Source organism: Puma concolor, chromosome A3 (genome assembly GCF_028749965.1).
Source record: "Puma concolor isolate L17-30 chromosome A3, mPumCon1.1.hap2, whole genome shotgun sequence".
NCBI lineage: Eukaryota > Metazoa > Chordata > Mammalia > Carnivora > Felidae > Puma > Puma concolor.
In genome coordinates, this window is record NC_141669.1 from 99,559,137 (window position 1) to 99,585,236 (window position 26,100).

The following is a 26,100-nucleotide window of genomic DNA, read 5'->3' on the forward strand; positions in this document are numbered from 1 at the left end:
AGCATGATAGTGTATAAAAACAAGTTTATAAACCAACAGGAAATAGACTATTATCTTTCCTAGCTTCTCGGGGCTCCTGTTGAATTCACACGGCACCCGGCTGTGCCACTACAGATTGGGCATCTTGTGTGTTGAGTATTTGTGAGCTCTGCCCTTGGTGACTCCTGTCTTTCCATTCCAGGTTTCAGGGTCAGAGCACAGCTCGGGGGCCTCTTTCATTCCAGGTATTTAGGTGGGCCCATCTTTGTTCTTTCTGTGCCTCCCACCCAATCACCTAGCCCTACTAAGCCATCAATTGTTAATGAACAGAATTCTGTATTGATGTCTCTACCTATACAAGGAGCCATTCCATTGCCTGTGACTGTTATTTACCTGTGGCTTTAGCCTTTAAAGAATGGATTCCATGCCTCGTAGAAATAGGCACATTTTAAATTAAATGCATTTTCCTCATGCTGACGGTTAAATCTTAGAGTATTATGTCCTTTTCAAGGAGCAAGGATAATTCAGTTTCACTTTAGTGGAAAATTAATCTGAGATTCTTGAGTTAATTTCCCACGACTATTGTATCTTTTTTTTTTTTTTTTAATCTAACATCAGAAGCCACCATTTGATTTACTGTATTTTCATGTGAAAATTAACATAATTACTTTCCCTGAGTTTTTGTTCGATTTAATTCAGTATACATTTACTTAATTCCTAATACATGCTGGAGACAGTGCTAGGTATTATATAGAATAATTTCTTTCCCTCTAAGAGCATATATTTAAATTCCTATATGAAACTTTACCTAGAGATAAAACTAAATACATAAATACGTACAGAAAAATGGATTTCAGTAGACTACCCTTGTGCTAATACGCTCTATATACGTAGTTTTGCTCAAACGAAATTATCTGACAATTTTTTAAAATCCAGAAACGCAACTTTATAAACCTCCTCACCCTAAGTAGGCTGTATAAAGCGGTGTTTTAAGCAGACATTCATTGGGCTTTGATCTGCCTTTCTATTAAAATAGTTCCAAGATTTAGAACTTGTGTTTAAGTTTATAGGCAGAAAATATAAAATATTTTCATATTAAAGACATAGACACCACGCTGGTTCTTCCCAAGCTATGTAACCTGTTACAGTACTTATTTGTAAAAATGATGGGTAGGAACAGGAATTTCTAACCGTCATGAGATGTTTTGGAGGTTGAGTTTCTTACTTTGGAAAGAATGATACTAGCTGTGTGTGGTGGTGGTGATGATGGCAGTGTGGGAGCCTGAGGGTTGTAGCCTGGTTATATTGCACCATAAAAGGTAGAAGTGAGTAAGAAGGTGATGATGGTCGATGGAGGGGTATAAATATGGCTTCCAGTGCTAGCTCTCACTGATAAATTTGTATGTGGCCCACCCACACAAAGTTATTGGGCCAGCCCTAGTTTATACCTGGAGCCCCATTTTCCAGAATCTGGCCTGCTGTTGCTTTGCATCTCAAGCTCGAAAGCTGCCCAGCACTTTTGCTCAAAAAGAGCCATAGAATCTTTGAAGGTTTGTAATGTGGTTTGTAACATTGCTTCCCTTGAGGCCCTGGAGGAACCAGCACAGTGTAGGTGTACGTGTCCTGGGCAGACCCTGCCATCAGGCAGCCAGAGGATTATGATGGCAACACTCCCCATGTGTGACATGCTTCCCAGGCTCATACATCCCTTTTTGTAACTTGGACAGCAGCCCAGGAGACATATGCTGGCAGGTAAGATAGTGGAGGTGACAGGAAATGAATACATCAGTCTCCGCCTGATGAATTATTTTGAGCAGAAAGGTTCTGTTTACTGTATTTGAAACCAGGTACCATTAATATTAGGCTGAACCATAAGAAACTGCCATTGTTGTAGGTCAAAGTGACAAAATATTGGCAGAATCCTCTGCTTTCACATAATACTACTGCTGTCTTCCATTTACCTGGGCATTCCCTAAGTACCAGGCATAAACAAAATGCTCATATAACATGTCATCTTCTCCCCCAGTTAGCTTGTGAGGTGAGCTCTGTTATCATCTCCATGTTGTAGGCAAGGAGATCTAGGAGGAGGAGGAGGACCAAGAAGGTCCCACCACCAGTCACTGACAAAGCCTCAGCTCACACTACGGCGTCTTTCAGAGCAAGCCCCTGTCATAATAATCAGCATGCTCGAAGTTTGGAATGGAATGGAGTCTTCCTGTAAAGGAAATGTCTTTTCCTTTGAGGAAACATCATCTTCCAGCATTACACCACAATGTTAACTAAGATCCATTGCCTCATTATTTATTCTTAAATACCTTTTTTTTTTCATTCAGCAAGTATTGAGCACCTACTCTGTGCCAAGCAGTGTTCTACAAAACTCTAGAGCAACACATTGTTTCTCATCTCTTTTTTCCTCATCTCTTAATTGACCCTGACTATAGGAGTGACCTCTCATTATATTTTTTTGCAAGGAAAAATACTTATCATAATTGTTGATTTTTAAATATTCACTTCATGGCTCATCAAAGGTTCTGAATCTCAATTGGTTATGGCTTTATTTTTAAATTAAAAAACATTTTTTATGTTTATTTTTGAGAGAGAGAGAGAGAGAGAGAGAGAGCGAGAGCACGCAAGCTGGGGAGGGGCCAAGAGAGAGGGAGACACAGAATCCAAAGGAGGCTCTAGGCTCTGAGCTGTCAGCACAGAGCCCGGTGTGGGGCTCAAACTCACAAACCACAAGATCGTGACCTGAGCCAAAGTTGGACCCTTAACCGACCGAGCACCCAGGCGCCCCATGGCTTTGTTTATTTTTAAAGCATATGTCTACTGCTTTGTCAAATCATTACTATGCAGATTTATTTTCTACATGAATTGCCAAAGAGTATAAACTTAGAATATCTTCAGAGATTTTTGTGACTTTAAATATTTTATGCAAATATTATATGTAAAAAATACGTAGTACGTTATTATATGTATATCCAAATGGCTATCAAATTGAGTTCTAGTAAGAAAAATGTGGTTGGCCTTAAACACGGCTCTAGGATATACTGCTTCTCAGGCTGCAGTAGTAAAGAACCACTTATTTATGCTCTGTCATTTATTAGTACTTTCGCAAAATGAATGAGCATTAATTACTAGAAACATGAAATGAAAAATGAAATAAAAAGGTCATATAAAATGCAAGCATAATTATTGAGCTTGCTATATATAGATTCAATAGACATAAAAATACTGTTAAATTGCAATACAGGCGTCCAAAACACATACCACATTTTGAGTAGCACTATTCCGTAATGTCCAGGAAACCTCCCCTCCACTTCTGTTAAGACTCCTGTCACTGTTTTGCTTGTACCAAGAGACAGGTTTATGTCCCAGACCTTCCCTGTTGTACTCTTTTCAGTTCCTTGGAGGCAGCAGAATTGCCATCTCCTTTGATTCTTAGCCTCCCGTGATATTTTTCACATGCTTCACAAATCCATTGAATTATTCAATGAATATCAGAAAATCTGCCCCCATTACCCCCAAATTAATGAGTTTTGTGTTTTGTTTTTGTTGATTGGTGAGAGGTACGTTTTTGGTTACTAATTTCAGGCAACATCATCATCTTACTTGGAAACATTTCTGCTAATCATCTTAACAGTCTATCATTTCAAGGAGTAGTCTGTAATTAATGAAAGTACGTGAAATCCTCTAAAACCATAAAGCTTTCAAGAATAATACAGCCACCTTTGGAAGTAAGAACCTGAGAGATTTCTAGGAAGTTTTCTTCAAAGTACTAAAGAGCATGCAGCAAGCCCAAGGCAACTTCTTTTTTTTCTTCCCCATTTTCATCTCATATTCTAGGGCCCTGTTAAGGGTAAAAAGTGGTGTAGTTGCTAAGCATGTGGGCCCTGGGGCAGATTACCCTGGCCTCGAATCCCTGTGCCTCCCCTTTGGAGTTAATGTCACTGCTTCAGTTTCCTTCTCTGCAAAATAAGGATAAAGAACACCACCATCTTCCTAGAGTTGACCTTAGGGTTAAAGGGGGTCATGCATGTGGCACAGACTCTAGTACAGAGAAGAACATTCCAGACTGCTGGGCAGTCCAATGATGACAGTGAAGATGGGGGTAGTGGTGGTGGTAATGACAATGACAACAGTGATGGAGCCTTTGAGGCATGTTTAGATGTGCTTGAAGAGCCAGAGAAGGACAAGAGAGCACCGCCCTTCAGCAGCCATAACGTGTAACAATATGAGTATCTCAGTTTGTCACATCTACTTGGAAAATCAGTGTCTGAGGGCAAAGACGCTAACATTATGTAAGTATTCTTATTCATGGTGACACCTGGATATCAGGAATCTCTTGCTTTAATACCAGCCTTTCTTTCAGCCTGTAAAATTATACTCTGAAAACTAGAACTGGTTTTTGATGATTTAATCGTGGTCAAGCTGTTATTCATTGTGAAAGAGATAAGAGGCATAGGATCATTATGAAATGAGCACACCTCCTCCACATTTACTTGGCTTTTATTCACAGCTGGTTAGTTCTCTTTGCATGTTTCCTGGGTCATTGGCTGCAAGACTGCCCACTGTGGAGTCCCCAGCTCACACCTGATGCATCTCCTGAGCTTCTTCCCCTGAACAAATAGACACAGGTCAGTGCCTTTCAGCACAGACGCCCAGAAATATACCTCCTTTCCAACAGTGTTAGGTTTAGTGGCTCACGGCACTAAGGGAGAACATATACAATGGGAAGTACGGGGGCATCCCAGCAAAAACATGTTACAAAGAACTTAAGGTAGGATTTGAGCTTGTTTTAGGTGATTTTGGGGAGTGTAAGAAAGTGGCGCTTTGCTCTGGACTGGTCTCTGGGGTGATTCTGTGAGTGTTTTAATAATTCTTATCTAGAGGGCAAGAAGAAGAGAGTGTTGTTAAAACTGTGATTGATGCAGCACGTGGGTGGCTCAGTTGGTTGAGTGTCTGACTCTTGATGACTTCTGATTTTGGCTTAAGTCATGATCAAGCCCCTTGGGATCAAGCCCCATGGGATTTTCTTTCCATCTCTCTCTGCCCATTCCCTGCTTGCGCACGTGCTCTCTCTCTCTCTCTCTCTCTCTCTCTCTCTCTCTCTGTCTCTCAAAATAAATAAATAAAACGTTTTTTAAAAACTATGATAAAAAAGCAGTCAGCCATGTTAGCCAGAGTAGGGAGCTATTTGGGCATATTCATGGTTTGTACAGTGTTCATGTTTTTGTCTGTGTTTAGACGTGATAATGGAGCGGTCTTTGTGTGGGGGCGGGGAGGGGAAGGGGAGGCGCCTTCATGAGCAGAGTAGCATTGTCCTGTGTTAGTATTCTTTGAAGTTGTTTATGGTTGACAGGAGAATGCTACAACTTAGCTGTGAGTACCAGGCCAACCCCTAGCTGTTTTTCTTGCTTTCTTTTTTTCTTACAATAAAGGGATGCCCAGAGTTACAGGTATAATCTTTCTAAATGGAAACAGTGCACTAAATGAAGAGCTGTTTCCAAAATAAAGTCTTGATAGTTCAACTGCCTTAGCTACCAAATACAGGTATTAGTGGTGATTGCCAGTACTGATGCCACCACTACCCCCCACTGCCAAGAGTCACTTTTCTGGCTTATGGTGCCCGCCACACATACAGTCTGGTTCTCCTCTGCCTGTTCTACTTTAGTTTTATGTTAGCTTCAAACCTTAAATTTCTAACAACAGAATCATTTGTTTAGACGTTTTATAGGTTGAGCTCTGTCAATTTCAAAGTAAATTTCAGGAGGTAAAAATCCTTAAGTTTTCTCATTCATTTAACTATCTTAAAGATATCCAGCAGTTCTGTGCTTAATTTAACATCTCTTCCGTCTACGTTCTGCTGATCTCGCAAAATGGATAATTGTAGAACCATTATTAAACGTAAATGTAAGAAATATTTCACACAAAGGACCATTTTCTTCCTCACTAATGTTTTTTGTTTTTTTTTCCTTTTGGTTTTCTGGTTGTTCACATTAACTGTTTTCTGTTATTAGTCCATTACCATCATCGTCAGTAGCAAAGCATTTTTGAAGGGGGTTAAGTGGCTGTCAAGTGCATTAGAGGGGATGGAGCCAGTCTGACAGCTGTTTCATCTTGATGCTTCGTGGAGTCAGAAGAACTGAAAAGGCTGTGATACTGGGGCTAAGGTTAGGGAAGGAGACAGAAAACTATGTGATATTGGAATCATGCAGAAGGTTCTAGAGTCAGACCTGGGCTTGAAACCCAGTGTCCGTGTGAACTTGGCAAATTTCTTCTGTCTCTGAACTTCAGTTTCTTACTTACTGAGTGGCAGAACTAATATCTCTACTCTGTAGGGTTATTGGAATTACATGAGAAATCATATATACTGGGAGTAAGCCACGCCATAACGTGTGGGGAGAAGAATTATGAGAAAGAATGAACTCCACAGGTAAATTGCCAGTCAAGAAGTCATTTTATATGACAAAAACCCTTATCCTATCAATTTAAGTGGTGCTTCATGGTCACATCAAAGATCGTGAGTCTCCAACTGGAAGGAAAATCCTACTTTGGTTTCCATGATTAGTTGTTGGTTTAGGAAGCCAAGATTAAATGTTACCCAAGAGAGTAAAGACTTTCAAATCCACATGGAGGCCTGGAGCGGGAAGGGAAGCACCCCCATACTGCCTTCAAACAGTTTTATTCTCTTGACATTTTTCTCCCTCTCTTCCTCCTGTTCTTCCTACTCCCCCACACCCTCAAGGCATCCTGTATGGGGCAATGGCTAGCAACTCAGGAACTCAAAACACAAAGTGGAAAACTTGCTCTCCATCGTTGGGCTTGTGACCTAAAACTCTAAGCTGGCAATCAGGATCTCCATTTCTTTGTTGATTATGATTAAGTCAGCTGAAACATCTCCAAGCTTGGAGCATGTCCTTCAGTTCAGATGTCTTCTCCTCAGAGAGACCTGCCTCCAAGTGGAAGCAGCCTTGACCCATTAATCCCCACCATATCCCCCTATAGTGTCTTGATCACAACACTTAGTAGCAGTTGGAGGGAACTTTTGTCTGTTGGTTTGGTTTTTAAATGCTTTATATTTTACTAGAAGGTAAGTTCTGTGACGACAAGGATTCTAGCTGCCTTGTGTATTTGTTTCCTCAGTGCCTAGAACAGTATCTGGCCCTTAATAGATTCTCAGCAAATGTTTGTTGAATGAGCAGTTAAAGCCATGCTGAACAGTATATGCACATATTTGTTCTGAAAATTTTTTTTTTCTTTTCTCAAAAAGAGAGCATGTGCTTGAACTTGGGTTTGAATGCCAGCTCTGCCACTTTGTAGTACGCCACTGGGCAAACTCCTTACCCACTCTGAGTTTCATTATTCTCAGTGTAGAATAGGATCAAATGAGAACAGTATGTAAAAAGTACCTAATAGAAGGCATAACCCATAATACGTCCTTAATTGATACAGGATAATGGTTAAAAATGTACACTATACAGTCCAGTAAAGCTGTTTGCGAATCCTTGCTCTGCTGCTTACTGACGAGGTAACCTCTCTGTCAGGCTGTCTCCTCATCTATAAAATGGTGATAATAATTGTACCCACTTTGTATAATTGTGAGGGTTAAATGAGATGATTCATATAAAATACAAAATACTTGGGTGCCAGGTACATAGCAAACCCTAGAAATGATCATTGTTTTTGAAAATGTTGCTACCTCGTAGTTGCCGTATAGTGACTTATATAGTAAGTATACTTTTATAATTAAACATTTAAAGTCCCTAATTAATGTCATGGGACAAAGAAAAGGAAATAAAAGGTCTACCTATTGAGAAGGAAGAAATAAAGCTGTCTTATTCACAAATGACATCATTATCTATGTAGAAAATTCAAAATAATTGACTGAAACACCTTTTGGAATTGATAAGCCATTATGGCAAGATTGCAGGATACATTAGTTAATTGCATTCCCCTATACCAATAATTAACAAGTGGAATTTGGAATTAAAAACACAGTGTAATGGGGCACCTGGGTGGCTTGGTTGGTTTAGCATCTGACTATCGATTTCAGCTCAGGTCGTGATCTCACAGTTCGTGAGTTTGAGCTCCACACTGGTCTCTGTGCTGACAGTGGAAAGCCTGCTTGCATTCTCTCTCTCTCCCTGTCTCTCTGCCCCTTGCCGCCCCCTCCCCCCAAATAAATAAACTTAAAAAAAAAACACAGTGTCATTTACATTAGCACCCACAAAAAGGAAATGCTTAGGTAAAAATCTAACAAAGTATGTGTAAGGTCTATATGAGGAAAACTAAAACTCTGATGAAAGAAACCAAAGAACCAAATGAATGAGGTATTTCATGTCATGAGTAGGGAGACTCAGTGTTGTTAAGATGCCAGGTCTTCCCAACTTGATTTATAGATTCATTGTAATCCCAATCAGAATCTCAGCAAGTTATCTTTTGACTATGGACAAACTGAAGTTTAAATGGAGAGGCAAAAGTCTGGAATAGCCAATACCATACTGAAGGAGAACAGAGTTGGAGAACTGACACTACCCAGCGTCAAGACTTACTAGAAGCTACAGAAATCAAGACAGTACGTTATTTGCAAAAGAACAGACAAATAAGTCAGTGGAGCCCAGAACGAGACCCACGTAAATACAGTCAAGTGATATCTGACAAAGGCACAAAGGCAATACAATGGAGCAAAATAGTCTTTTCAACAAATGGCGCTGGGACAACTGGACATCCACATCCCAAAGGGGAAAATAATGAATCTAGACCTAGATCTTACATCCTTCACAGAAAGGAACTCAAAATGGATAGTAGATCTAAATGTAAAACACAAAACTCTTAGAAGCTAGCATAAGAGAAAACCAAGATGACCTTGGGTGTATGGTGATAAACTTTTAGATACAACATCAAAGGCACAGTCCATGAAAGATATAATCGATAAGCTCAAAGTCATTAAAATTGAAAAATTTTGTTCTACAAAAGCCCACACCTAGAGAATGAGAAGACAAGCCACAGACTGGGAAAAACTATTTGCAAAAGATATCTGATAAAGGACTCTTACACAAAACAATACAATGAGCTTTAAAAAGTCAACAATAAGATGATGAAAAACTCAATTGAAACATGGGCAAAGACATGAACAGACACCTCACCAAAGAAGATATACAGCTGGCAAGTAAGCGTATAAAAAGGATGTTCATCAACATCATGTCATTAGGGAATTGAAAATTAAAAAAAAAAAAAAATGCTATACCTCTCCACACCTATGAAAATGGCCAGAATAAAACACTAAGGACATCAAATGTTGATGAGGCTGTGGAGCAACAGGAACTCTCATTCATTGCTGGTGGGAATGCAAAATGGTGTGGCCACTTTGGAAGACAGTTGAACGTTTCTTATAAAAACAGTCTTAATATTCAATTCAGCAGTTGCACTTCTTGCTGCTTACTCCAGTGAGCTGAAAACCTATGTCCTCACATACACTTATATGTGAATGTTTATAGCAGGTTTATTTATAATTGTCAAAACTTGGAAGCAATCAACATGTCCTTCAGTAAGTGAATAGACAAACCATGGTACACGAACCAAGAGTTAAATATTACTCAACCCTAAAAAGAAATGAGCTATCAAGCCATGAAAAGACATAGGGGAACCTTAAATATATACTACTAAGTGAAAGAAACCAATCTGAACACTATATACTATATAATTCTAACTATGTGACATTTGAAAAAAGCATAACTTATGGAGATGGTAGAAAGATAAGTGGTTACCAGGGGGAAGGGGGAAGGGAGGGATGAATGGGTGGAGCACAGAGGATATTTAGGGCAGTGAAACAACTCTGTATGATGCTATCATGGTGGATACATTATTTGTTTGGCAAAAGCCCACAGAATTCACAACACCAAGAGTGAACCCTAATGTAATCTATGGACTTGGATGATGATGATGATGATGATGATGATGATGATGATGATGATGATGTGTCGGTGTCATTTCATTGCTTTATGCAAGATGTCACACTCTGGTGTGGGATTTTAATAGTGGCTGCGGGCATGTGAGGGTAGGGGTGTATGTGGGAAATTTTTTTACCTTCTTCTCAATTTTCCCGTCAACCTATAACTGCTTTTAAACATATCACCAATAACAAATTACAAATAAATCATTATGCAATCATCATACATTTATAATCTCCTTTCTTTCCTTCTTTTTTTTTCCTCATTCTTCTTTCACTTCTACCCTCACATCCTCCAATTTTTCCAATGTCCCTTTATTGCTTTGCTAAAGAAAAAAGAAGGAAGAAAAATGGATGGATGGATGGATGGATGGATGGATGGATGGATGGATGGATTTGACATCATTACACGTTTTTCTTAAGAGTATGAGGTTAATCTGTTAAAGGTAATCATCCTCTAAACAAATAATATTTTTCATACGTATTTTATCCACTTTTAAGCAAATGATAATTTATATTCCATTAAGATTGGCTCACGCCTTACTCTGAAACTTTAAAGTCACTATTTTGTCTCTTTACCAAGCACCATTTTTCTTCACTCTTTCTTTCCAAACTCAGATGTCTGTGTATATGATCAGTGCTTCTCAGAGTCTGCAAATTAATGAGGTGCCTATCCAGTGGACAGCCTTCACAAATTAAAACATTTCAACACAGAAACCAAGAAGGAAATCTCTTGTAATTGGATGTAACCATAAAATAAGGTTAAAGGCCACTTGGAATACTGATGTAATTGACAAATAGTTGCAAAGATCCTTTCCCCCTATAATTTTCATATATTACTACAAAGACTTTTTCACATTGATATTAGGTTCAGAAGACCTTTGTGCTCTTCTCTCTTGTAGTATCACTTGGGATATTTTAGGTGACCTATTATTACATTTAATTACAGAGTATAATTTGTAAAGACTTTTTCCTTCGAGTGTCACTTTAAAAAAGTCTCAATAGAGGTTGCCCTTTCCTATACCTCTTAACTTTCCACTGTACTAAAACTAAATGCCCCTTCATTCTGTCAACTTAATGTGAAGATCTAGAAGGACTTGAGCACATTCATTTTAGCATCAAAATGTGTCTAGAATTTCCCATGGGAAAGGAGAAAACATCTTTATTGAAGGACATCGCCCCAGATCTCCTTGGTAATCTTCTTTGGCAATTCTTTCCAACCCATTCTGGTTCAAAAGAGGAATTAGGTTTACCTAAGAATATAGTGTTTGTTAATATCAGGTGTTAAAAGAATTCTTAGCATCCAAGAATGTAATCCTGGTACATTTGCACATTTCTGCTCCTCCAGGGTTTATGCAAACTATCTTCAACTTTACAAACATTGATGCATTAAAGAAACTTTGAGATATCATGACATAGATATTAATGGTCTATTCTACCTCCTGTTTTCACTTTATTTCTCATGATAATATTTATGAAACCTCAGAAAGAATAATGTAATGAACCCCTGTGTGCCCTCCCATATCATTCAACTTCAACATTTCATTAGCATGTGTCCAGTTTTGTTTCATTTCTACCCTTAGGCATGGCATTACACACAATTTAAAGCAAATACCACACATTATATATTTTAACCATAAATATTTTAGGATGTACCTCTTAAAAAGCAAGATACTCAGGGTGCCTGGGTAACTCAGTCAGTTGAGCATCTGACTCTGGCTTTCGGCTCAGGTCATGATCCCAGGGTCTGGGGATCGAGCCCTATGTTGGGCTCCATGCTGATTGTAGAGCCTGTTTTGGATTCTGTTTCTCCCCCTCTGCCCCTCTCTCCCACAAGCACATTGTCTCTCTCTAAAATAAGTACTTAAAGGGGCACCTGGGTGGCTCAGTTGGTTGAGCATCCGAACTTTCATTCGGGTCATGATCACGGCTTGTGGGTTCGAGGCCCCCATCAGGCTCTGTGCTGGTAGCTCAGAGCCTGGAGCCTGCTTCGGATTCTGTGTCTCCCTCTCTCTCTACCCCTCCCCCACTCATGCTATGTCTCTAAAAAATGAATAAACCTTAAAAAAAATTTTTTTTAAATAGGTACTTAAAAAATCAAGGCACTCTGTTTTTAAAAATAAAATCATTATCATCACACATACACCCTAAAAATTAGCTAATCTTTCAAAATAAATAACCAGTCATTGTTCAAGCCACATCAGTCTTTTTTTTTTCTTTTTTCTCTTCAGTAGATGAATCAGGACCCAAATTATATCCATACGTGATATTGGTTGATATACCTCTAAAGTGTATAATAATCTATAGGTTTCCCTTCCCTCTTCTTTTTCTCACCATCTGTTTTTGATGAAGCCATACCATGTATCCGTTAAATTCCTACATTTTGGGTTTTGCTAATGGCATCCTCGTGGTGTCATTCACCATGCTCCTCTAAACCTGCATTTTCTGAAAACCAGTAGTTATATTGAGAGGCTTGATCTAGTTTAGGTTTGATTTGGTGGGGGACAAGAACACTATATAAGTGGTGCTGTTCTGCCCATCTCAGAGGAAGCATGTCTAGTGGTCACTTGTAATCTTTGGTCTTTATGAAAGCAGTGCACTGACAATGACAGTCATTGCCTGTGAATCAGCATGGCTTGTCACTCAGTTGAATGAGACCTGGGGGTGGTAATGAAACTTGTATGGATGCCCAAGACCTGGACACCAAGCTTAACAGTGAAATCTGGTATTAAATATATTTGTGAATTTTACATTTCTACATACAACTCATGGTATCGAAATAGTGGTGTTTTTTGTTTTGTTTTTGTTTTTGTTTTACCACTTCACTAATCTGGCGTTTGGAAACAAGTAGTTGGGGTTCTCCAGAGAAAGAGCCTGTAGGGTATGTGTGTGTGTCTGTGTGAAGAGATTTATTATATGGAATTGGCTTATACAATAATGGAGCCTGAGAAGTCCCATGATCTGCATCAAGGTAGAGACTGGGGACAGCCAGTGGTATGGTTCCAGTCTGAGCCTGAGGGCCTGAGAGCCCTGAGAGCTGCTGGTCTAAATTCTGTTCTGAGAGCCAGTCGTCTTGAGACCCAGGAAGTGCTGATCTTTCCATTCATGGCCACCGGCAAGAAAAGACCAGTGTCCCAGCTCAGTGCAGCGAGGCAGGAGATCCCTTGAACTCATGGAAGGGTCAGTTTTCTTGGTTCTGTGCAGGCTTTCAGCTGATTGACCATTGCCACCCACATTAGGGAGGACAGTCTGCTCAGATCGTACTCAAATTGTACTCAGTCTGTGTACTCAAATGTTACTCCCACCCCAAAACACCTTCACAAACAAACCAGAATGTTTGGCCAAATATCCGGGCACCCCATGACCCAGTCAAGTTGATGCATAAGGTTAACTGTGACAGAAGCCATTCTGTTCACCCCAGATGCAGCTGCAATGGTAATTTTTCCATTTGTTGGGCTTTTGATATTCTAATATCAGCCGCAACTACAGTCCCACCTCATGTGCTGTCCTAGCAGTAAATCAGTAACATCTGTCATCTCTCCAGGCCCCTTGCTCATTTACAAGGTGTTTGGGGCTTGACAAATACCTAACAGAGATTCTCCAACTCTTTCCTGTTTATAGAAATAGCATCTGATGAATTTAACGCAGCACAGCTCGAGATGGCAGGCTTAAGAGCTGTGCATGCTCTGTTCGTGGAGGTCAGCATACCACATTTTTCATTTCCCTGGTTTCTTTTAGAAGCAAAATGAAATGAAGCCTGAACATTGCAGTGTTAAACAGCTGGAGGGTTGTTCCTGCTCTCCTAGATACAGCGCGGCATCGCTATTTGTTTTCTTTTATTAAATGTCTCATTGCCTCTGAAACAGAAGTAGAAATCACAAGTGGTATGGACCAAAGGAGCCTGCAGCCTAAGCTTACTTCTCTGTCGCCCATACCTGGAAGTAACTTGCCTGCTTGTTCGGAGACAGATGTCAGCTTCAAGTTGCTACTGACCCTTATTGTTTACTCTGCTTAATTAAATGCCATTTTAATATTTTCTCATCTGCCTCCCCTTACAGCTCACATTCATGCTGCGGCACAACACGGGTGAAAAGGAAAGGTCTTTTAAGCCAGAGCACTTAATTAGCTTCCAGGCCCCAGGGGGAAACATTGCATAGAAATACAGCTAAAAGTAGGGAAAAGAGTAGCCATACCTGAGATGCAGCAGTTGATGGTTGAGAAAACGCTGACCACCTTCTGATGATGCCCATGTTATTAAAATTGTTTTGGGGGTGCTGGGTGTCTCAGTCAGTTAAGGGTCTGACTTTGGCTCAGGTCACGATCTCATGGTTCATAGGTTTGAGCCTCACCATGGGATCTGTGCTGACAGCTCAGAGCCTGGAGCCTGCTTTGGATCCTGTCTCCCACTTTCTCTGCCCCTTCCCTGCTCGTCCTCTGTCTCTCCCTATGTCTCAAAAATAAATAAACGTTAAAAAAAAATGTTTTTGATTGTTTTGGAATCAGTGACCATTTTGAATCCCGTATATGATAGTGACATGTTTGTATCATCAATTTCTGCTAGTATCCCTGCTTATTGGCTTATGCTTGCTCATGTCTGCCAGAGGCTACTAATTTTTCTCTTCCCCCTTGGTGTAAATCAAAGAATGGCCCCAACCCCCACCCGTAAGGTTCTTAGTCCCTTCCAGGCACTGTCAGGTGACCATTTAGTGCCCCCTGACTGTATTGTTTTACATGCAGTAACAATCTTGTTAAGACTCATTGGAGGAAGAAATTCCTCATACATTAAGATATTATTATAAAATAAAATGTGGTATAAGATATAGTTAGTAGATTTAATTATAGATTATATTATACAGGTATAGGCATAGCTATAAATACAGTTATATAGGTATAATCTAGAAATAGATTATAGATGTATATGGAGATGTCAATAGATATAATTCAGTATTGTGTATAGATACATGGAAGTATTCATATAAAATAAAAATCTGTTCTTGTTGTAAAAACATGCAACACAGGAGTTCCTGGAAATGACGGCGGCATGGCCCAGTTCCCTTAGTGCTGGCCGCCATTCCAGCTTGCTCCTGGGGCGATGCCACAGTCCAGCCCAGTGGATGTTAGCTAAGATATGGGGCAGGCTGGGAGCTAATTTGTAGCTCTTTATCTTCTGAATGCTCTGGAATCATTCTGACCATGAACTGACTTAGGCCCAGTGCATGAGCCACAGTCACCTCAGTCTTATCACCTAAGGTTGCAATAAAACTTGCATTTTAAATTCTTTAAAAATGCTTGTTCATCCCTAAGAAGATAACGAGTAAGGTTGCTGTGAATCAAAAAGTCCTCATCAGAAAACCAAAAATGCTGAAGACTAAGAAAAATGCTGGGGAGGGAAGAAAGCTGCTGGAGCCAAGAGCAAAGACGACCCCCACCCAACCCCACCCCCATCACCCTGGCTGGCTTCCCAAGCTGGTTGGCAGGGAGCACTAAGCAAAGGACTCTCTCTTCACATCTAAAGCTGGGATCCCCCTTAATCACCACCAACCCCAGCCCCATCCTGTAGCAAACACATGCTGTGTGCTGCTCTGTGACCCTTTGACTTTCCCATGGTTCTGGCCACAGCCCTGGAGAAAAGCCGTACTATGTGCTACAGCGCCCCAGGGCTCGCTTGCTCTCTCCCTCTCTCCCTCAGGCTGCAGCCTAGTGGTTAGAGGGAAGTGAGGCCTGCCTCAAACAGTAAGAGACGAAGTATGGATAAATGTGCCTGCCTCCCGTCATTACAGATGACTCAGAAGCACAGTCTACATGTCTCTCGAAGGGTCCCCAGCAGGACCAAGTGCTGCCCTGGACAGTAACCGGTGCATCGACAGCCCTCTACTGGCCACCTCCTTTTCCCACTCTGACTTTCCCGCCCCTTTACCTCTGCATCCAAGATCATCTGTATATAATCTCCCTCTGTCTCTGCTTTCACAGGGTCTCAAATAGAGGCACTTTCCCAGAAGTCATTGCTCTTACAGTTGGGCATATGTCCCTTCTGACCGTTTTTCCAATGAGAGAGAGATTTTAAAACTTTTTTTAAAAAATCAGTGCCAATTATGGGTATGCTCAAATAGTTGTACTAGGCTTTCCTGGAAAGCAGTTTTCTGCATCCTGGGCATTCCATTCCCCTTTCCCTAGCAGCAACCCTTACGATACCTTTTGGCATTTTCTTACAAACTAAAATTGCATTTGTGTATTGCTTCCTTTTTTTTTTTTTAATTTTGAAAGTTTATCTTGAGAGAGACAGCGCGAGTAGGGGAGGGGCAGAGACAGAGAGAGGGAGGCAGAGAATCCCAAGCAGGCTTTTGCATCATCAGCGTGGAGCCCGACGTGGGGCTCGAACCCATGAACTATGAGATCGACACCTAAGCTGAAACAAAGAGTTGGGCACTTAACCGACTGAGCTCCCCAGGTGCCCCACCATTTTGATTTTTGGTCCTCTGTATGTGACGTAATACTTCTCTGACCCTTACAAAAGCTCTGTCTGTACCCAGGGTTCTGAGCTTTCCTGGTTCTACTTTGGTGAACAGCCCTTCAGTTCTGCTGGTTGTTCCATGTCCATTCCCTCTCTTGTGTCCTTTATTTCTTTCTAGGAGATTTGTGTGATGATTTCCTCCTGTCAGGGTTTTTCCTCTTATTTCTTTCTGGAATACCATTTGTTTGTGTTGATCCCCTGGTCTTGTCCTCCTTGAATTTTCCTGTCTCTTATATTTGCCATTTCTTTCTGTCTCTTTCTCCTCCCCCCTCCCTCCTTCAGTTGGTCCTTCTCCGCAAAGTGTTTGCGAAGCACTGCACAACGCGATCCTTTTCATTCTTCCTGACCTTGTTTTAACATTGTGCTTATTACTTTTGCACCTTCTCATGCTGTTACAAGCCTGAAGGCCTAGCTTCTTCCTGAAATGATCAATTATATTTATTTCCATTGACATCTGTATAGCTCCTTGTCATACATTCCTTTTGTTGCAATAGCCCAGAAGACATACACAGAATTCTTCTTGTGTGTCTGTTTATTTTAAGAACCAATTTCTCTTGGGACGCCTGGGTGGCTCAGTCGGTTAAGCGGCTGATTCTTGACTTCACCTCAGGTCATCATCTCACAGTTGGTGAGTTCAAGCTCCAAGTGTGGCTCTGCACTGAATCCCAATCCCTGCTTGGGATTCTCTCTCTATCTCTCTCTCTCTCTCTCTCTCTCTGTCTCTCTCTCTCTCTGTCCCCCTCTCTCCCTCCCCCCACTCGCTCATTCTTTCTCAAAATAACTTGAAAAAATAAAACTTTAAAAAAAGAACCACTTTGTCCAGTCTCTGCTAGTTCTCAGCTCACTGTTTATATCAACATCTGGCAGTCACCCTTTCTCTTTTATAAATTTGAATTAGGCTTTCTTGAAGATGCTTTGATTCCTTTCACTCCATTTATTTAGATTTGTTTTCCAAGTAAATTGTGCTTTTATTAAAGGTGCTCACTGTGGCCTTTGCCAGTGAACTTCTGTACTGTCCTTTGTTGCTTCTGAAACTGTATCTTTATTTTAGAATTCAGGTAGTTGTTTTTTTTTTTTTTTCCCCTTGGATGATCCCCCTTTTTTTTTCTGTGTGTGTTGCTTATATTTCATAACAGTAATGAATCATAGCACATGTTGCAGTCCTTTGAGATGATACTTGGGAGAAAGAAACGGGTAAGAACATCAGTTTGTCCCAATTTCACTCAACATTTTGTCTTTATTGTTTGCCTGTGTAAAGCTCCTGTCCATTTTTAGATAGGCTTATTTCTGTTCCCAGGAATTCATTGCAATGCGGTTACATTTACATATATAATATTCATTCCAGGCAACCAAAAAAAAAAAAAAAAAAAAGAAAAATTAACACTTGGCCTAATTTGTTTCCTAATTGAGATCACCTGTTTCATAGTATTTATAAGTAAAATTGAGAAACTGGTACGAAAATCAAGAAAGCATTTGCTAATCAGAGTTGAAAATGGCAGTAAATGAAGCCATCACCCTTTTCTCGGTGGATTTTTTAGCCTGCTGGAAACAAAGCCCCAGTGGATTCTGGAGCTTTTATTTCCGAGCTCTGTGGATAAAGTGCTATGAGCAGCAAGATAACCATCTGCCCTAACTATCTCCCTAGGCTGGGGTATTTATGCATTTTGGTGTCTGTTTGCTGCTGATTCACCTTCTCTTTGCCACTTCTGCTGCTTATTTATCTTCTAGTCCCCAACATTACATTTATATGCAATTTCTTACTCGAAAGACTCTGGGCAATCCAAGTCATAGCTCAGTCAGTACAAACTGACATTTCTTACTTTGGAAGGCAGTTTCCTTGTGACAGAAACTGGATGTCAAATTAGCCCAAATTAGCCCATTATTTCTTAGATTTAATGGCCCCATCGCTTTCTCTGCGATCCCCCAGCTGGTGTGATTTCCCTTTCATCTGTACAATCTTCTTTCCACATTTTGCCAGGACTCTGTTTTAACTTGTACCACATTGCTTTCAGTGCCTCTCAGCTGAGAACAATCTCGAGTGCTAAAAGTTGTGACAGCTGAAAGACTGTTGCTCCCACAGGCTCAGGTTCATTGTGGGGAACAGAGCCAGACACGAGTATCCAAGGAAGCACGTGCTTCATCCCCTGCCCAACGGGCAACCTTTCCAACTTCTCTTCTTCAGCAACTTTTCAGACTTGGACAGAGGCCAAGGACAGTTTGAAGAGTTTCTAAAGTTTGGCTTTGAAGCATAAGTTAAGATAAGCATAAGCATATAAGTTAAGCATAAGCATAAGTTGATAGACTCCTTCTCTACAGTAATTTAGTAAACTTCCTTTGTTCAGAAGAGAGAAGATACTATAAATCCGTGAAATTTTGCTGCAAGGGAAGATCTGAAAGAGAGAAAACCCAGGCTTCTCATTGTTCAGCAGGATTTATTAACATTTAATATTAACCTAACATTCATTGCATCAGGTACCTAATAGACCGTGTCTTTTATGAGCAAAGTGCTGTGCAGGAGGTACATGTTTTCAATGTATATATTTTTCAACTTAGATACTTAATTGTGTGGATGATATCTGTTTGGTGAAGGAATTATTAAAAATCTACACCTACCCCATCCTTTTTTGGAATTAGAGATGTTATATGAGAGAAGGTTTGGTCTGGCTTTTCTCCCTGCCTCCAGCCTCCCTGACATAGTCAAGCCTCCATCATTGTCCCCAGTGAAAGGGATCACCGGTGTGGATAATCCAAATCCTCAGCTAATCCTCTCCGTGGGGTGGGGTCACAGGCCCACCGCTCAGGGCCACAGGCCTAATCACACCTAGGGCATGACCATGGCTCCCTCCTGGGACGTAGGGCAGTGGGCGGACACTGAGGAATAACTCCCAAGGCAGGGAGATATTCTGAAGGCAAATAGCCTCACAGGGATCATCAGGAGCCCCTCGTCCAGAGAACAAAAAAGGGTCAGTGGGTCTTCCCTCCTAGTCTCAAGAGCTGACCCTCTTGCCCTGGAATTCAGGGACTCATTGGTATTCAGGGATGGCCCAGTACAAGGCCAGCCTGAGGAAACTTGCCATCAATACAGAAGTGACCTCAGGTCAGACATAAAAGCGGGGGATGGTCCTGCTCAACCACAGGCACGGATGGTAGAGAGGAGCAAGATGGTCACGTGGGGGGTCCCTGAAGCCTCACACCGTGTCCCGGTGCTTGGGCTTCTACTAAGAGGGAGACTTTGGGATGCCAGTAATGAATGCGCAACTACATCTTGATTCTTAAGCTTCTGGGGACCTTTGAATTTGAGGTTTCTTTGAATTTGAGTTTAAGTATATTAAAGCCAAGAGGTACCACACAATGAGATTCTCATTTGAAAGTCTGTCAGTCACATTGGCCATTTGGAGCAGTCATCCCCCTCAAAATGTCAAGAACCTCTTTGAAGATGTAGATGGTGCAAGAAGGAATCATGAGCTGAGAAACAAAGAATACTTCTTTCTTTCCCCAGATAGCATTTTTCAGAATCTCAGTATCCAAACTATATCTTAAAATGAGCTTTGGGGGCATAGTTAATTTACCTGGTGTAGCCTATATTTTTAAACACATGAACATGATTCCCCATTTTGAGAAACACATTAACTCTTTCTTACTTTAAAGCAATTTTTGAAATAAAGGGTCTGCCAGCATCTGATATGAGGTGACTTTGGAAAAAAACCATTCCAGACTGTTGTCTTCCATTTTCCTTTGAAGGGGAAAACATTAAAGCATTAAATACTAACACATTTTAAGCCCACGTGCCCTGAAACATCTAAAAGAGGAGAAAATGATTATATTTGCAGATTAACTCTGCAAGGACAAAGCTGTGTAGATAATAATGTCACCTACTTAATAAATGCATGCTGTGACTTGGGCCTTGCCCCTAGCACCTGACAGACCTCTCATTTCATCTTCTGATTTAAAAAGCATTCTAATCAGATGAGGAAAGTGAGGTGCAGGAGAGTTTCACGACTTAATCTGGACCCCAGCATGGTAATGCCCCCCATGCCCAGCGTGCTGGCTGCTGTGTGACTGGGTGCCCAGGACGTGGCTCACAGTGCAAGGGTAGGGTTCCAGCAGTCGTGTGGTCCACATGGCCAGGTCCTCTTCCGCCCTCCCCGCCTGGATGCAGAGACAGTTGCTGTGTGTGGGACCCTTACCAATCTCTTAACCTAGATCCAGTAAACAAAAGTCAAAGAACCAGAGCGAGCCCTGGAAACTGCGCTTCTCCACAGTGTCTGTCCTGCCGTATTTTGCTTCAGCCGAATGAGGTTGAGAGGGGGGCCTGTCAGACTGCCTGGAAGCGGGTTTGCCTGCTCCCTTACAGCTGACATGCCATTGCTCACGGCTCAAGATGCAGCCTCAGCTAGTTGCTCTCTTCCCTTCATGAGCCGAAAAGATGGGCCTGATACCCACTTGGGTTCTAGAGAAAAGCTCAACCAACTTCACAGCCTGAGCTGATGGATTTGGGGCTTTCTAATGTGGCCTGTTTGTCTGAGTGGGGGGGGGGGGGTCTCCCCCCAAGCTTGCTGGTCTACCAGGCCGGGTGGCCAAGATCATTGAAGCTCGCTTCTTACCCTAAGCAGGAACGCCAACCTGTAAAAACTGAATATCACATGACTTTAAATGCGCATTCCTTATAAAATGTTTAAAGCTCACTGGATTTTATTAGAATATGTGAACCAGACTGAGTATATTAAATTTATGAGTCCAATTGATGCAGTACCATAATAATTCAATACAATATGCTTATGTCATTAAGCTCATAAAGAAGATTCTCTGAATAGCTGTAATGAATAGTTCCAATTCTGTAATCACAGACTAACATTTTCACCCTGATGAATTTTAACTGGGAGCTCTCAGAATTCTCTATAAAATCAAGAAATAAATGCCATATTTCAAATGATGACTACTTATTTCAAGTATTTACTTTAAAACCTAGGATGGATAGAAAAGAAGTACCTGCTAAGATAGAATTATTCATTAGAAATACTAAAAAGGTTGGAAAAGGTTAGTAGCATGGACTGTGATGTATGGCTAGTCATAAATTATAAATAAAAACCAATGAGACTTTTCTATTCTGCTTTGACTAATTTCATTGACTCTCTCATCCCTTACCTTCTTCCCACGCATATCTATTGTGATTATCTATCACCACGTAATAAACTACCCCAAAACTTAACTTCCTTAAAGCAGCCACCACTTTATTGCTTGTGATGCTGTGGTTCTGGAATTTGGGCAGGGCTTGGCCAAGTGGTTCATCTTTTCCAAATGTCAGGTATCATGTCAGGCCACTTACATGGCTGTATTCTGATCATGGTTCCACTGAGGACTGGGCTCAGATGGGGCACTGAAGCCTGCAAGGTGACTCCTTCACTGTCAGCTTTACTTCCAGTGTTTTCTCTTGGAAAACAGAAGGCCTGGCAGGATCCACGGATCAGAGAGAAGAGATGCTGTTGGAGCACAGTGAAGAAGCTGCAACATGAGGACAATTGGAGAGCCGATCCAGTGAGCAGTACATTCCAGAAGTGTGTCCCCCACGTAAATGAACCCCACATAGTGTGTGGTCCAGCCATGCTGGACTCTTGGTGGGACCCCAAACTGTTCATTGTCAACATGAGGCTTTGCACATCCCCCGCCCCTCTCCGCCCACCCCCTCTCCCCCCACTGCCGGGAATAGGCTTCTACAGTATCTCCTACAAGTATCTCTACCTGTCTGATTCTTACTCATCCTTCAGCTCTTGGCAGAAATGTCAGCAGTTCCCAGGACTAGGCTGGATGCCTTTTCTATGTACTCCAAAATCATCTCATTCCATATTTTAATCAGAGCTTTACTTGTCCCAAGTCCCTGGAATGCCTGCATGTGACTCAAGACGAGAACTGACCTTATTCACTACTGACTCCTCAGCAGCATGACATATAGAAAGCTCTCAGTAAATATTTGTTGGGTGCATGAATGAAGTCTCAAGAGGAGCCGACGAAGAACAAACCTTGATCCAGTCCTCAGAAGACAAGTAGGATTTAGATGAAGGATTCTGGACAATGAGGAGATGGTGCTGGGTGGCCCAGGCTCCTTTTCAGCACAGGCTCAGTGTCTGTTTTAGTCAATGTTGGACACCCAGTGCTTGGCACGCTGCTCCATGTAGGGCAGGTGTGTGGTAACTGTGGTGGATGGATGAGTTGCTTGAATTAAACCATCCTAATTTCATCAGAGTGTAGAGGACATTTAGGACCATGTCAGGAAAGGAACCCAGCATTTTTGATCCAGTGGAGACAAATTTTAGGATCCCTAAAATAGCCAGAGAAAGGTGTCGACTAGAATTTATGAGAGTTAGAACTGGGAAGACTTGAGTGAGTGAATATTGACCCCACTGGTAGGGGGTTGATTCATGATCCATGGCCAGTGGTGACCAGACCTCTCATGTCTAGAAATATCCCAGCATGTCTCCATCCCCGCTTGATTGGTCTTTGGAACCCATCAGTCAAGGATGAATTTTCCAAGTGCTACAAGGTAAATGAAACCTCTAAGTCTTATTAGACTGATCGTTATCTTTAAGCTGCCCTGGCTAATGGCTTCTGGAAATGAATTCCAGCGAACTGTCTTCCCTGTTAATATGTCACAGTGGAAAGGTGGATAAGGCCCTACTACATTTTTAAAGTACGTTTTAATAATTTCAATAACTTTAAATTACATTACAAATTTATGTTAAAATTTTGTGAGATGAAGGGGCTCCACAACAATGAGATGGCTGGGGAAATCATGAGAGTGGCACAGCTGGGTGGTGCATGCCTGTGAAATGAGCAGCAGACTACACTTACAGTCATGAGCCCTGTTAAAGCAAGCTTTTTAGTAACCTAAAATAGTCATGACTTTATCCCCCTGAGCATTAAAGCAAAAGGAAAGGAGCCAAAAAATAAGGTAAGATCTTTGAAACGCTTCTGAAGCCCTCTTATTCCCACGTGTTCTCTATGCGTGCGTGTGTGTGCACATGCACACACACACACACACTCACACACAGTAAATTCTGAGAGTCTGCATGGTATGGAGATCCCTAAAGAGAAGGGCTGTGTTTACATGCACATTTACTCATTACCTTTCAGGCTTAAGGGATTGCACCTTGTAAGTGATATTAAGCCATCTGACTTTCTCCTGAATTTAAAGACCAAGTTGTTTGTCAGCTTCTATAGTCTGTTGACATTGGCTAAGCCACTGCCTCTTGGGATCTCAGTTTCCTCATCTGTAAACAGGATTCACATACCTGTCCTCCTCCACCTCAGCATGTCTTAGGGGTCATGGGAGCTCATGAACTGGTAAGTGTTTTGTACAAAGTGCCTGAAGATCCAAATCCAGCATCCAGGCCTTCCACATTCTCCTTCAAGTCCTGCTGTTCCCCACACAGAGCCCTGCACATGCTAGCCTTACTTACTCCCTTGTTCACACAGTTTGCTGAGTTTGGGTACCACTCCGTCTTCCCTCCTTTCCAGATCCCAGACCTGAAAGGAAATGGCTGCAAGATGAGAAGGGCCACACTATCGAACTCCCTGCTGATCATGCAGGTTTTTGCCTGGAAGGACTATGGAGCATATGGTCGGTCCCAATGACCAGACTAACGTTTCATCCAGAAACTCCAGAATTGAAAAGAATAAGCCAGCAGAGGCCATCATAAGGCCAGCTTTTAGCTAGGTTGTTCCGGTAACTTAAGTACTTTTCCTTTCAGCTAGAGCAGAGCCTAAAATTACATTGTAAGGCACATATGAATCATGTTAACAAAATGACCTTCATCAAGAATGAAATAAAAATGAAAATAGCATGTAGCAGCACATTATATTTTCAATTTTTTTCCTCATGCAATGTATCGATTGAGGTACCAGGCTAAAGCTCTAAAATAATTGACTAAATTCTTGCTGAATTACCCTGTATTGCTGTAGGGAGTGTGCTTCACCTTTCAGAACTCATTAACACAGCCAGTAGACCATATTAGCCTGTGTTTTGGTTCAAAAGATTAATAATATTTAGTTGTTGTATTTTGAAATGGTGTTGGAATTTTGAAGATTGGCCTGCGTGTATATATCAGGCTTTGGGCAGGAGCTTTCCAGGTAAATACTTGGCCGGGGATGTACCACTAGGATGCACTGACCCATCAAAAATGTTAGTCACTAAAGCCTCCTAGGAGTGAGAGAAGGGTGACTTGGGCAGATCTTGATGTGACTACAGACTACACCCCCCACGGCCTAGGGGCTTGGATGTGGTATAGGTGGAAGGTTTCCTCTGATCTTGACTGGCACCTACCACCTGACAGTGCTCGGAGTTAATGTCCATTAACTTGTTTGCAAACAGTGGAAAATCACTGGGGCCACATTGTAAGCAAATGGCCTTCTCCACTCCCAGGCTTGGGAATGGCCCGACCAAAGTCTCTCCTGGAGCTGCCCCTCTGTGAGAGAGGTCCCTGAATTTCTTACACTCTTATAAATGCTCTATGGCAGTGGCTGTGAAGTCAATAAGAGATCGATTCCAGCAGATTCCAAGTGGTATCTCCAGTAGCTCTTTGGCAGTGAGGTGCCCATCCCAGAATATGAATGGGAAAAACTCACCAGCCCTCTGCCATAAGTCAGCTAGATAACCAACCCCCAAAGAAGGGAAAGCTATTTTTTCAGAAGGGAATCTGAGTGCTATTAGGGAAGGGAAAAGGAAGCAGGGCAGTCAAAACATGGCCAGTGCTCACCAAGGCTCTGTAAGGAAGATATCAGAGCATGAACAGGGTTACATTGGACTCTGTGGAGAAGAGTATAAGGCTCACAGCTAGAGGTCTTTTTCTCATGTTTGTATGGAACATTAACTCTAGAGAACCCAGAGGCCCCCTGTCTCTGTGAGAGCAGCCTCAGGCCTGGAAAAGGCAGCATATCTGGCTCAGTGTAGACAACCTTGCCTGGTGAGAGACAACAGTGCTCAGGACATGGGAGGCCCAACAGGATAAAACGGGGATGGTAGACGCTGGACAGCAGGCTGGTGATTGAGACCCAGCCTCTAGGGCTGAAAGATGTGGGTATGGATCTGGTATTCCCACCTCTGTGCTTCATGACCTTTGGGGCATTGCTTAAGCCTCTTGGTCCTCAGTTTCTTCATCTGGCAGATGGGTCCCATGCAGTGTCCCTATTTCATAAATAGCTATTTCATAAATAGCTCTTGTGGTAAGTAAATGAGATATACCATGAAAAGTTCTCACTGTGCCTACAACATTACATGCCCTTGATAACTGGCCTCTTCGTGAGAGCAACAAGATGGGAGCTGGTCAGACTGTTGTGTGTATGTGGGAGACAATCCTCAGGAAATAGAGTGGTCTTGGCAGGTATGAGTTGACCACTTTCCTTTGGAAAGGAGAGGTCAGGAGCCTGATGTAAGTGTCTCGAACAAGCTGTGTGTCCTCGTCTTTCCTGTGTTCTTTCGGCCTTCTTTTGAAAGGCTCGTGGTCCCCTCAGGATTTTGTCTTATTTGGAGGTGGAGATTAAAAGCACATGCCTATTTAACATTTCCATTTGGCACACCCATGGGTGGTCTCTCCCAGTTTCGTCTACGCCTGCTCATTGCCTTTGCATGGATTGACTTTAAAAAATAATAAGAGGGGTACCTGGGTGG

At 41.7% G+C, this 26,100-nt stretch overlaps 1 protein-coding gene across 4 annotated transcripts in view; it reads left to right on the forward strand.

Moving 5' to 3' along the window:
- Positions 1–26,100, forward strand: part of KIF16B (kinesin family member 16B) — a 289,482-nt gene that overhangs the window by 257,550 nt on the left and 5,832 nt on the right. The window contains exon 27 of one of the 4 annotated variants that reach the window (XM_086701642.1): positions 21,882–21,974. The exons of the other annotated variants lie outside the window; for them this stretch is intronic. Coding sequence (XP_086557768.1) covers positions 21,882–21,974 — 93 coding nt within the window. The remainder of the gene's footprint in view (positions 1–21,881; positions 21,975–26,100) is intronic. 4 annotated transcript variants of the gene reach the window in all.